The sequence below is a fragment of the Cricetulus griseus genome, chromosome 4 (assembly GCF_003668045.3).
Source record: "Cricetulus griseus strain 17A/GY chromosome 4, alternate assembly CriGri-PICRH-1.0, whole genome shotgun sequence".
NCBI lineage: Eukaryota > Metazoa > Chordata > Mammalia > Rodentia > Cricetidae > Cricetulus > Cricetulus griseus.
The window spans coordinates 228644410-228656446 of NC_048597.1; the positions used below are offsets into that span (position 1 = coordinate 228644410).

At 53.3% G+C, this 12037-nt stretch overlaps 1 protein-coding gene across 1 annotated transcript in view; it reads left to right on the top strand.

Moving 5' to 3' along the window:
• Positions 1–623: 623 nt before the first annotated feature.
• The window catches only part of Vipr1 (vasoactive intestinal peptide receptor 1), a 28209-nt gene continuing 16795 nt past the window's right edge, over positions 624–12037 (top strand). Inside the window, exon 1 of the mRNA XM_027415433.2 lies at positions 624–701. Within this exon, the coding sequence (XP_027271234.1) occupies positions 624–701 (78 nt within the window). The remainder of the gene's footprint in view (positions 702–12037) is intronic.

A 12037-nucleotide genomic window follows, 5' to 3' on the forward strand; every position in this document is an offset into this window, starting at 1 on the left:
GCCCTAGAGCGGCCTGGAGGAACCCCGGGTCAGGGCTCCCGGCTCCGGCTGCGCTCCCCTCGGCTTCTCCCCGGCCACAGACGGCTCCGGCAGCGCGATCCGCGGGACCCCGTTGGAACCCAGTCTGGAGCCCCGGAAAGCGGCGGACCCTTCTGGTCCAGCAATCTGGGCTGCGCGCGGCGTGGGAACCAAGGAGGCGGCCGCTCCTCTCCACCCACCCGGTCCCCGTCCCCCTGGAGCGGACGGCCGGAGGGGCGCGCTGCCGGGGACCGAGGGCCGGGGGCGCGGCCTGGGCGGGGAGAGCAGGTGCGGGCGCGGGAACGCCGAGCGGTGCGGAGCCGCTAGGACGACGCCAGCTGAGGCTCCCGACGACGCACACCGCTAGCGGACTCCGCGCTCACGCCCCCGGGCGCCCAGGCTCCGCCCCCTACCTGCGCCGAGGCCCCGCCTCCGCCGCGCCATTGGGCGACCCCGCTGCCCGTCAGACGAGCCCCCGCCGCCCTCTCCAGGCCGGAGCTGCGCCTCTCAGCGCGGGGGCCGCCGGCCCGCGCCTCTCTGCCGAGCTGCAGCAGCCGCAGACCCCGCAACCGCGGCGGCCGCCTGCGGCGGGCTCAGGGCGGACCATGCGCCCTTCGAGCGCACCGCCTGCCCGCTGGCTCTGCCTGCTGGCAGGAGCCCTCGCCTGCGCCCTGGGACCCGCGGTGAGTGTGCGCCCCTCCACCCGGATCCCCGGAATGAGGGAGCTGCGGGGGCGGAGGATCTGGGGCCATCTGGCCATCGGGGGGCAGCAGGAGCGCGGTTCTCATCTTCTCTCTCCACCCGGGACCGAGTCTAGCCCAGAGGCGTGGGAGCTCGATGGCACCGGGTCCCTCCCAGCACAGCCTAGAGGGCTCACCTCGGGGCGATCTCAGGCAGCGGTGGAGAGGTTGAGGGCGAGAGGGAGCCCCAGCCTGGCGTTGCGAGGAGTATCTGTGGGGGTGCGTGGGGAGGAGAGCTGGGGGTGGCAGGACCTGGTGAGATGGGAGATCCGGTAGACTGTGAGGTGGAAAGGAGGCTGTGAGGGTCTGCAAGCGTCTCTGGGCATTATGTGAACTTGTGGGATATGAAGACCTCCGCTAGCAGCAGATGCAGCGTTCATGCCTGTGGCCTGGGAAGGGGTCGTTGGTATCTTATGGGTGACAGGACTGTCCCCTGTGCTCTGCCTCCTCTAACTATAGGATGGTGGGCAGAGAAAGGTCAGAGTTGGTGGCAGGGACTGGCATGTGCTGGGGAAAGCAGGGGCCCTTGCTCTGCCTCCGACCTCTTCTTCCTCGCACACCGGTATGTGTGTGGGTGTGATCCTGTGGCTGTGGATGGATCGCCAGGCCTGTGGGGCAGATGCGGCTGGGTGGCCTTCTCTGAGAGTAAGGAGGATCTCAAGACTAGGTCTGCCCATTTTACAGAAGGGCAAATGAGGCCACAGGAGCCACACCTGTCCTCGCCAGCCGTACTTGGGTAGAGGTGATCGTCTTCCTCCCTTTGCTCCTGGCCTGTGGGTCTGCTGCTTCAAGACAGTCTTTTCCCAGGTGTTTTCTGGTGGAAACAGCAGGCTGTCTGGAGGAGGGCGGGGAATCTTGGTCACCTAGTGGGTTCTCTCCACGGTTACCTCCCCTTATCATCGCCTGCGCCAGAGCAGGAATTGGGAGGTGAATCTGTGTCCACCTAGCTGGTGTCTGGCACACCCTCACCTGGGAGGGCTCATCCTCTGGTGAAGGTGCAGCCCTCTGAGAACTGCCCCCTCCTCTAGTTCAGAGTCCCACCTCCTCACACTCCACACTCCGTCTAACTCTGTCTCTTCACGTCACAGTCTTCAGGCCACATAGCAGCAACTCTCCAGCTCTCCCAACTCCGGGTCCCAGCTACTCAGGTTCATTTTGGGGTCTTTGCACAACTGGAGGTCTCCAGGTGCCCTCCATCTGGACATAGCTTGAGCCCAGCCCCTCCAATCCCTTCTTCTTGTCTTCCCGGGTCTTATTCATTCAGCACCACTTCTGGTTTCCTCTTCCTGACTGCTTCAGATCTCCCACTCTGACCCCATCCTTCCGTTCCACTACCCGTCCCGTCTGAGCTGCTCTGCCCCTCATGTGGAGTCAGACTTACTGTCTGCTTGGTCCAGTTCAGGGCCCGGCCCACAAAAGAAGGGGAAGGGACTCCGCCTGGCCTGGAGGAGGGTCCCTGTTCTTGCCTTGCCATCCTTACTTGCTCCCTCCTGGAACGGACACCCAGTGTTCCTGCTCCAGCCGGACTTGGGGGGGACATGTTATCAGAGCCATAAAATGGCAGCTGCAGAGTTCACATTGAAGGCACAGAGCCTTATCGCTCTGTTTATGGGGCCCTGCCTTGGCCTGGGAAGGGAAATCTTTGAACAGGGAAGCCAAAAAAAAAAAAAAAAAAAAAAAAAAAAAAAAGGAAAGGAAAAAGAAAAGAAACCCTCTGGTGCCCGGTGTCCCAGAGAAGGAAGTAAAGTATGTCCCAAGGTCTCCCGTAGCTCCTGTCCCCCAGGGCAGCAGACAGATGCACAGTGCCAAGCTGGTGGGGACACTCAGACTAGAGACAGTCTGAGGTCCTTAAGAGTTTCCGCTGCAGGAGCACAGCACAGCCAGTGACTTCGAATGGATGTGGGGCACAGCCTCTAAGAACTGAGGGACGGGGCTGCTGTGACAGCAGACAGACAGACAGACAGACAGACAGACAGACAGACAGACCCCCTTGGAAGAAAAATGAAGTTTGGCTACATTGGCCAACCCTCAACTGTAAACTGTGAAAACAGCCTTTGCTAGCCTGGCCCCAGAAGGTGGAGAGAAGCCCAGTCCCTGGGTCCCCTTAGAACCTGGATGGCTGGGATGAAGGGCAAGGCTGGCTCCTCTGAGTATCCCCAGACAGGTGGAAGTCCTGCTTCTGAGGGTCACACCTCACTGGAGGAGTCCTTCCTGGCCACTACTATGAACCTTTCCAGGGTCCTCTCACTACTGCCCAGGCCTCTGGCCTCAGCAGACCTCACTGAACTTTAGGAAATATGGTGGCTACTGGGCCAGGCTACTTTCTGGACTAGAGACAACCTTAGTTATTCCTGTTCAGGACTCCCAGGGCCTCCCTGAAAGACAGAAGCCTCTAGAGGTTTATGCCTCCCCCTCCTAGACTCTGGAGGCCTAGCCTCCTCTGAGGCTTCTGCAGCTTGCATTGGGGTCACAGCTTAGGACTGGAGCCTTAAACCCTGTCCTACCCCACAGCCATGCCTAGTTGGCTTGGAAAACATCTCTAACCTCTATAGAAGAACCTGTTTTCCCCATTTCTGACTGGATGAGAGAACCCTGGGCCCAGTGTGAAGGAGAATTGGGAGGGCAGAGCTAGCCCCACTTTCTACTCTGAACCCTAGGTCCCACACGAGGCAGGGCTGGGTGTCCAGACAGCCCTGTGTGAACCCTGAAGGAAGAAAAGGTAGTGAGTTGTTGTGTGACCCACATGACAGGTCATCCCTGCTCCTTGATCCTTGAGCTTGGACCTTTATCCAGCCAGGGCAGGCAAGATCCATGGAGTGGGCGGGGTGTTCTCATGAGGTGTCTTAATGAGGTGACAGGGCCTCTTAGAGGAGGCCGGGCAGTAGTTGGCAGGACACATCCCAGTGAGGGAAGCCTTGATGGCAATTCGATTTGTGTTATTATACCAGAGCAGATCTTCTACCCGGGCACTGTCCTGCCATTACCAACCCCTTCACTGTGGCTGCTTGGGCACAGGTGAGGGTTGAAGGCTGGGGGCTAATGTGAGCTGTGGCCTTTTCTCAGCGTCTCACACTTTGCCTTCCCATTTGGATTCCCAACATTGTATGCAGGAGAGCCTCAATGCATAGCAAAATCTCTCCTGCTTCTCAGCAGTGCTTTGAAGAAAAGTTCAACGTTTCCACCACATGAATAGGTTTCTTTACTGTAAAAATGTTTCAAACATAAACAAGTAGAAAGAATATTATGATAAAGCTGTGAGTGGTGGCTCGTGCCTGTAATTCCAGCACTCAGGAGGCTGAGTTCAAGACCAGCCTGGGCCCCTCGATGAGAACTCGCATCAGGTCAATAAACAAGTAAGCATAGCACAATAAGGGACTGGAGAAATGGCTCTGTGGCTAAGAACAACACACTGCTCTGCAGAGCACACTCACAACCACCCATAACTCCAGTCCCAGGGCATCCAGTACCCTCTTGTGGCCTCCTTGTTTAGGTGTGTGATAGACATACAAATTCTAAGATACATACACATACACATAAAAAATAAAAAATCTTCATAAAAGGATAATATGATGAACATACAAATATTCCCTAGGTTTGACATCGGGTAACTTCAATGTTTAATTTTTACATCACCTGTTTATTTTGGCTAAAGTGTATTTAAGTCAATTAGAGGAATATTGGCCACTAGCCCTGGTTCCAAAGGCATCTCTAAAATCAAAGGCCATTTTCCTGTACGACACTCTGGTCCCTCCTCAGAGGACGGGCATGCTTACCTTCCCTCGTATCCAATGTTGAAATATTCTCCAACCACGCCGAAGCACCACAAAGTGAGCAGTGACATTCTCACAGGGCTGTCTTATTGCCGGGGCTCTTCTGTCTGACTGATGGGGTCAGACGGCCAGCTGGCAGGCATTTGAGGTGAGAGTGAGGTGCCTTGGCAGTGAGCATTGGGCAGCTTCCCCAGGCAGGACCGCCCTCTGTGCATTCTGTCTTGTGTGGTTCAAGGCACTAAGATCTGCATCTCTCAGGAAGCACACCTCTTCCTAGTCACCTCCAAAACAAGTTCTTCCTGCATGACAGGGCGTTGGAGGAGGGGAAGAGTCCACAGGCTGGCATCTGTAAGTTAAAGACTTGCAGCCTTGGGCTCCTTGGATGGTTGGTGTTCAGTGTTCCGCAGTTGGTACTAGTACTAGCAGCACCCACAGATCCTGGGTCCTCTTCCTCAGGGTGTCCAGGACAACAGGGGGGTTAAATTGAATATGTACCCTGTGAAAGGCTCCCTGCCCCCAGAGGAAACTTCCCAGCAAGTGCCCCAAGATCGAGCAGGCTGGGTGTCTCCACTGAGAGTCCAGCAACTATGAGATCTCTTGAAAGCTCTCTCTCTCTCTCTCTCTCTCTCTCTCTCTCTCTCTGTGTGTGTGTGTGTGTGTGCACATGCATGTGTGCACTAGAGTGTGTATGCATGCATGTTTGTGTGCCTGTGTGTCTGTGTGTGTGTGTGTGAAAGAGAGAGAGAGAGAGAGAGAGAGAGAGAGAGAGAGAGAAAGAGAGAAGGAGAGAGAGAAGGAGAAAGAGAGAGAAGGAGAGAGAGGAAGAGAGAGAGAATGAGAGAGAGAGAGGAGAGAGAGAGAGAGAGAGAGAGAGAGAGAGAGAGAGAGAGAGAGAGAGAGAGAGAGAGAGAGAGAGTTTAAAATGAGCTGGGCTGGGCTGGGCATGGTCACACACACACTTGCATTCTCGGCACTCAGGAGGCTGAGGCAGGAGGATTGCCAGGAGTATGGCTTCCAGTTTGGGGCAATTGTAAATAAGTGGCCATATACATTCACAAAGAAGTGAATATATTTTGTTTTCTTGGGTAAATGCCTAGGCTAGCTAGCCAGATTTGTGTTCCACTATATGTGGCTTTTACATGGGTGCTGAGGATCCAAACTCAGGTCCTCATGCCTGTACAGCAGATACTTCACAGATGGGGGCATCTCTACAACCCCCTGGAAAGTTTTTACCCCAAAATGCAATTCTGAGCCCTGATTTCTCATTTTCCTCATCTCCAATCTCCACCTCCTTCTCTCTCTCTCTCTCTCTCTCTCTCTCTCTCTCTCTCTCTCTCTCTCTGTCCTCTCCTCTCCTCTCCCTCTCCTTTTTTCATCCTTGAGAGTGCAGCTGTCCTCAGGAGGAGCCATGATTCACAAAACATAGATTAGCAGAGAGGGAAGGTCCATGCTCTTGAGAAAGAGGCATGAAAATACAAGGAAGGGAAAAGAAGACAGACGTGGGAGAGACAGAGGAACAGACAGGCTCAAGACCTCTCAATGAGTGGTGTCTGAAAGGCATTATGGCAGGGGCAGGCCCAGCCTGGCATGGGCATGGGCATGGGGTTAGGAGTTTGGTAATAAGTGCCACCCACTTTCGGCAGTCCCCTACTGGGGTCCTCACCAAGTGAAGCCCGGCATGATATGCTTGTGCTGTTGGGAGTGAGTCTTTTGGGGACAGACAGGTGGCCTCTGGGGGGATTATGAGGTAGAGTGAGTCAGGAAAAAGTGAACTTAATGTCTTTGTTGTACACAGTTGCACAGATGTCACCCAACCAAGTAGTGATAACCGTCTGAGCCTATGGCCTTCACAAAGCTCGCCGCCTCCTCCTCCCTGCTTCTTTCTCAGAAGTTGTAACTGTGCCATGTCTGCCCCAATGCTTGCAGATTTTTTTAACTAGAAATGTACAACTCTGAAGTGGCAACTCAGCAAGTGTGTGTGTGTGTGTGTGTGTGTGTGTGTGTGTTTGTGTGTGTGTGTGTGTTGTGTGTGTGTGTGTTTGTGTGTGTGTGTTTGTGTGTGTGTTGTGTGTGTGTGTGTTTGTGTGTGTGTGTGTTTGTGTGTGTGTGTGTGTTGTGTGTGTGTGTGTGTGTGTGTGTGTGTGTGTTGTGTGTGTGTGTGTGTGTGTGTGTGTGTGTGTGTGTGTGTGTGTGTGTGTGTGTGTGTGTGTGTGTGTGTGTGTGTGTGTGTGTGTGTGTGTGTGTGTGGTATGGCAACCACAAGGTCAACTTGCTACACCTTCCTGTTGGGGTTTCTCATGCCCTCACTGATAAGGTGAGGTCTTTAGTCCTCTACAGAACTTCTCTTTTCCAGGGTCATCAGTTTCCCTCTAGGCCTGTCATCACACGATCGAGTTCAGGGACCTAAGTGAATGTCAGTATTGTGAGGGTTTCTGTATGGGGCTAATGCAATGGGGAAGACATCGAAGCAGACTACCCAGAGTGTCCTACCAACTACTGCCGGTTCCCTGCCGATTCCCTACCTCTTCTGATGGTCCCGGATTCTGTAACGGGTCACAACTGCACAAGTCATTCCTAGTGATTCCTAGTGCTTAGAATTCTGCAGACAGCACACTTATCGTGACTCAGTCCACTTCATACCCCCCTCATAGGCTGCCTGTCCTGCAAAAGAGTCTTGTTCCCCTGTACCCAACCACCAATAATGTGACAGGTCTTTGCAAAGTGTGTGTCCCCTACCCTCATCCTTCTGGGCCACATCTTTGAGGCCCCCACAGAGCCTAGGAGTCAAAGCCCATACTTCAGATTTGGCATTCAGGGTTCCTTCCCAAGACTATCGCTGCCTGCTTTCCATGACTCCTCAGAAGATGTCCCTAGAGCTCCTCACAGAAGGGACACAAGGCTTCCTGCAGCCTCAAACATGGCGGGGAGTTCATGTCTCCCAGCCTCTGTGTACCCTGGGATGCTGACTCCACCCCTGATTGTCTAACTCTTTCCTCATTCTGTATAAACTCTCTGTGTGACCCACCCTGATGCCTACTGTCCACCTAGATCCCTTCCTGGAGCTTGTCCAGTGATCGGCAAACTTGGCTGTATGTGCCCAGGGAATTTTCCAGTGTCCACTGTATGTCTGGAACCCAGAAGGGTAATGAGGATGTTTAGAAAAAGGAAACAAACAGAAGGGGAAGTCCAGGGTCTGCCTGAATTCCTCAGTGATAAGGGCCGGAGGGAGCTGCCCTAGCTCTGTCCTCCCAGGGACCAATCGTTGACCAGATGGCTAAAGGCAAATTTCTGGCAAAGGATTGATGCTACACAGACTGGGGTCAAAGACTTGGGTCCTATCTGAGGATGTGACTTCCTGGGTGACCTCAGGTCCCTCTCTGGGTCACTATTTCCTCTATGTTCTTCCAGACAGGGGTGTTTTATTCAACTAAATGTTGGCAGACAGTTTAACTAACTGGATACCATACCTCTTCATGGTTCACAGCTAGCCAGGATTCCCGATTATCCTGGGGGGCTCCTGGATTCATGCCCCTCTCCTCTCTCTCTGTCTCAAGACCATGCTCTGAGGCAGTACTTCTGGAGGGACAGTTGCATGATGTCAGCCAGAATTTTATTAAAGAGTAGCAGACGGAGGTGGCTAAGAACTTGGTGTGGCCCATAGTGATTCAAAAAGGAAGATCTGGGGAGATGGTTGTTGGTAACCTGTTTGCCTTGCAAGAAAAAACACTTGAGTTAGATCCCTGGAACCCATGTCAAAAGTAAAGGAAGAAGTGGAGGCAATAAAAGAATGAAGGAACACAAAGCTGGGTGTCGAGGAGGAAGCTGAAATCTCAGTGCTGGGGAGCCCAAGACAGGTGTATCGCTGGGCTGCAGACCAGCCGACCCGGTCTGCTTGGCACATGCGAGGCCAGTGCGAGCCCCTGTTTCAAAAAATAAGGTGCACAGTGCCTGAGGGACAGCAGCTTAGGTTATCTGTGTGGACATTTACATATGGTGCATGAGCACACACACACACACACACACACACACACACACACACACACACACACACACACAAACAAACAGAGAGAGAGAGAGAGAGAGAGAGAGAGAGAGAGAGAGAGAGAGAGAGAATACCACTTGGCAATCTGTGTGCACATTACTCTGGCTTAAGAAGACCCCCCAGAACACTCCTCCATTGCTGGAGGGAGTGCAAACTTGTGCAGCCACTGTGGAAATCAGCATGGTGATTTCTCACACAATTGGGGATCAATCTACCTCAAGACCCTGCAATACAAAAGGATGCACATTCATACAAGGATATTTGCTCAACTATGTTCATAGTAACATTATTTGTAATAGCCAGATCTTGGAAACAGCCTAAATGCCCCTTCAACTGAGGAATGGATAAAGAAAATGTGGCACATTTACACAGTGGAGTAAGAAACAATGACATCGTTAAATTCACAAGCAAATGGACAGAACTAGAAAAAAACATCCTGAGTGAGGTAACCCAAAACCAGAAAGACAAATATAGTATGTACTCACTCATAAGTGGATACCAGACATAAAGCAAAAGATACCCAGCCTACAATCCATAACCCCAGAGAAGCTAGAACCCTCTTCCAGAAACAGATGGAAGCAGATGCAGAAATCTACAGCTAACCAATGGGCCGAGCTCCTGGAGTACAATCAAGGTGAGGGAGGAGTGATAGTATGAACAAAGGAGTCAAGACCAAGACGAGGAAACCCCCAGAATCAGCTGGCCCGAGCTAGTGAGAGATCACTGACTCAGGTCTGACAAATGGGGAACCTGCATAAACCAAGTCTAGACCAAACTAGACTCCCTTAATATAGGTGGCAATGGTGTGACTGGGACAATATATGAGGCCTCTGGCAGTGGGTACAAGATCTAACACTAATGCACAAACTGACTTAGTATAGCCCATTCTATATGGAGAGACACCTTTCCCAGCCTAGACACAGGAGTGTGGGGGTGGAGAGGGGCCTTGGTCCTGCCTCAATGAGATGATGGGACAGACTTAGGAGACTTCCTAGGGGAGGCCTTGCCTAGGAAAGAGGGAGGAGAGGAGGAAAGGGGAACTGGGATTGGAATGTAAAAAATAAAATAATAAATGCAAAAGAAAGTAAGACCACCCCCAAAAGTAAGGGACAGTATTATTCTGTCCTCAGACCACAAGAATGGATATTTCGGGTTCCTGAGATAGGAAAATTAACTAGCTTAAGCAAAAAACCAGGCAATTGGCTCGTGCTGTGGGAAGATCTGGTTTCAGACATAGCCTGCCTTCACTGTCAAGCAGTTGTGTTTTTTTTTTCCCCCTCTGTCTCCATCCTGCCACCCCCTCAAGTGGCCTTCATCTTCATGTTCTGTTTGTCAACAAGATTACCACGGAAGTCCCAGCCTCTGGTCCTTTGAGGTTTCTCCAAGCCAGTGGGGAGAATTAAACCCACTTGCCTCCTAGCTTAATCCAAAGTCCCAAGAGTGTGAGCCTTCTGGCGCAGAGGAGCCTGGTTTGGGCCAGGTGCCAGGCACTAAGGCTGGGACTGCTGTTTGGTCTTGGTCACACCGATCCCCTGCAAGAGGGTTCACCAGGAGCAGTGATGGGGGTGGGAGTGTCTCTAATGAAAACCTGGCACCAGGGGAGATGGAAGCTTGTGGGCATGCTTGTGCACAGAAACAGCAGGTATCCACCTGGCCCATCCTGCCTTCCTGTCACAGCTCAGTGTGACAGAAGGTGAAAATGTGAGGGGAACCCTGAGAGTTGGGCAGGCATGAGGCCAAAACTGCAAAGGCATCTGGCTGCTGGTAGACTGGGCCTGGGAGGTTACCTGGTGAGGAGGTGTGTGCTCCCAGACGAGCAAGGTGGCCAGTCCCGCCTTCCTCTTTCAGAGGTCCCATCTGGGAGGCTGTGACTACCCCACTCCCCACCCCGTGAGGATACGCCAGTCATGGGTCCCCTAAACCATATCTCTACAAGCATTCCAGCTGAAAGAGATGAAGTATATGAACCCTAAGAGGTCACGCAGATGCTGGGTCTCCTTCAGGCCGCCTGCTTTTTAAATGGTTCTGCTCCACAATGCTCTATGACAGTCCAGGGCTGCTTTCCATTTGCCAAATCAAACGGGACTTAGCAGCTGTATCTGGACCCAGCTGGCTGGGTACCTTTTGAGAAATTTGTGGCTCCCAGTCCTAGACAAGTGAGGTCTGGATGGCAGGAACGTGTGAAGGAGGAGGCGTTCCCACAGACCTGGGCTAGAACAAACAGTGCCAGATGGACCACTGGTGGCCTGGGAAATGGTGAGGCTCACAGGAATGAGAAACCTATTGGGGTGGGAGGGACACAGTGGCCACCCTCTGCTTAGACCTCTGTCTTGATGGTGTAGAGAGCTCCCGGCTGTCTGGGTGCAGAACAGTCACTGGTGTCGACTCTCTTAGAACACGGGTCCCGTTCTATGTCCTTGGATGCTGCAGGCCAGGAGGTCCCCTTAAGGGGAGGAAATAAAGGGAAGCCTCCGTGTGTCTATGTTGTTTCTTCAGCAGGTTTATGTCAACAAGGCTGGATCAGGGGTGGGGACTGATGTCCACTCTCCATGCAGAGACTAAGTGCAGGGTGAGATGGATGAAAGGGAAACCTGGAATCTCTAACTGTGAGGTTTCCCCCTGTGAGCTTGACCTAGAGCCCTGGTGGAGACTGTGAGTTCCACACGGGATGGTCACCATAGCCTCAGACTCTCCAGCCCAGGCAGGGATGAGGAAACTGACAGAGGATTGCCAAGAATGGCGGCCACTTCCTAAAGTCAGAGGCGGAGGAAGCTGCCTAGTCCAGCTGCTCACCACAGAGGCCACCACCTTCTGCACACCCACAAACCCTCAACACCTGTCACTTCCCGCTTGATCCCAGGCAGCTGCCAGTCAGACTCATGTCTACCCCAGTGCCATGCATTGCCATGCTGCCTGTCACCCAGCCCTGCTCCCAGGCCCGGGCGATCTGGCGGGCAGAAGAGAAGCAAGGGCTCCTCCATCCCCCTCCGACTCTCCAGAGGCTGGTGGGGTCTGGGGACTTCTTATGGGGCCTCACTGACTTGCTTAAGCCTCCCCGGTCCTCATGGAATCTGTTTTAGCTTTTATTTTTCTGTGGTGAAGGAGGTGGTGCAAGAAGGGTCGGTATTCCTGCCCCATCTTCATGAGCAAGAATGAACAAAGGTTATGTAGACCAAGGAGATGCTACAGCCAGACTCCTTTGTTCTGCCCCGGCTTGGCCCCAGGAGCTCGAGGCTGGTGTCCAACGTCCCATAACAGGGAATCACTCACATGGCGCCACAGGACAGAGTAGCAGAACTTGTGATCAGCTCAGGATCCTAGGGAAAAGGCTCTTTGACCGTTGCCTGGGGTTGTGACTCTCCCAGAGTCAGGATCCATAGAGGAGCAGCTGGGAGCCCAGAAGCTTGAGATGGTCCTCAAGGCAGAATCTGGGGTTAGAAAATTGCCTAGGGCTTAGGTAGGGGTAC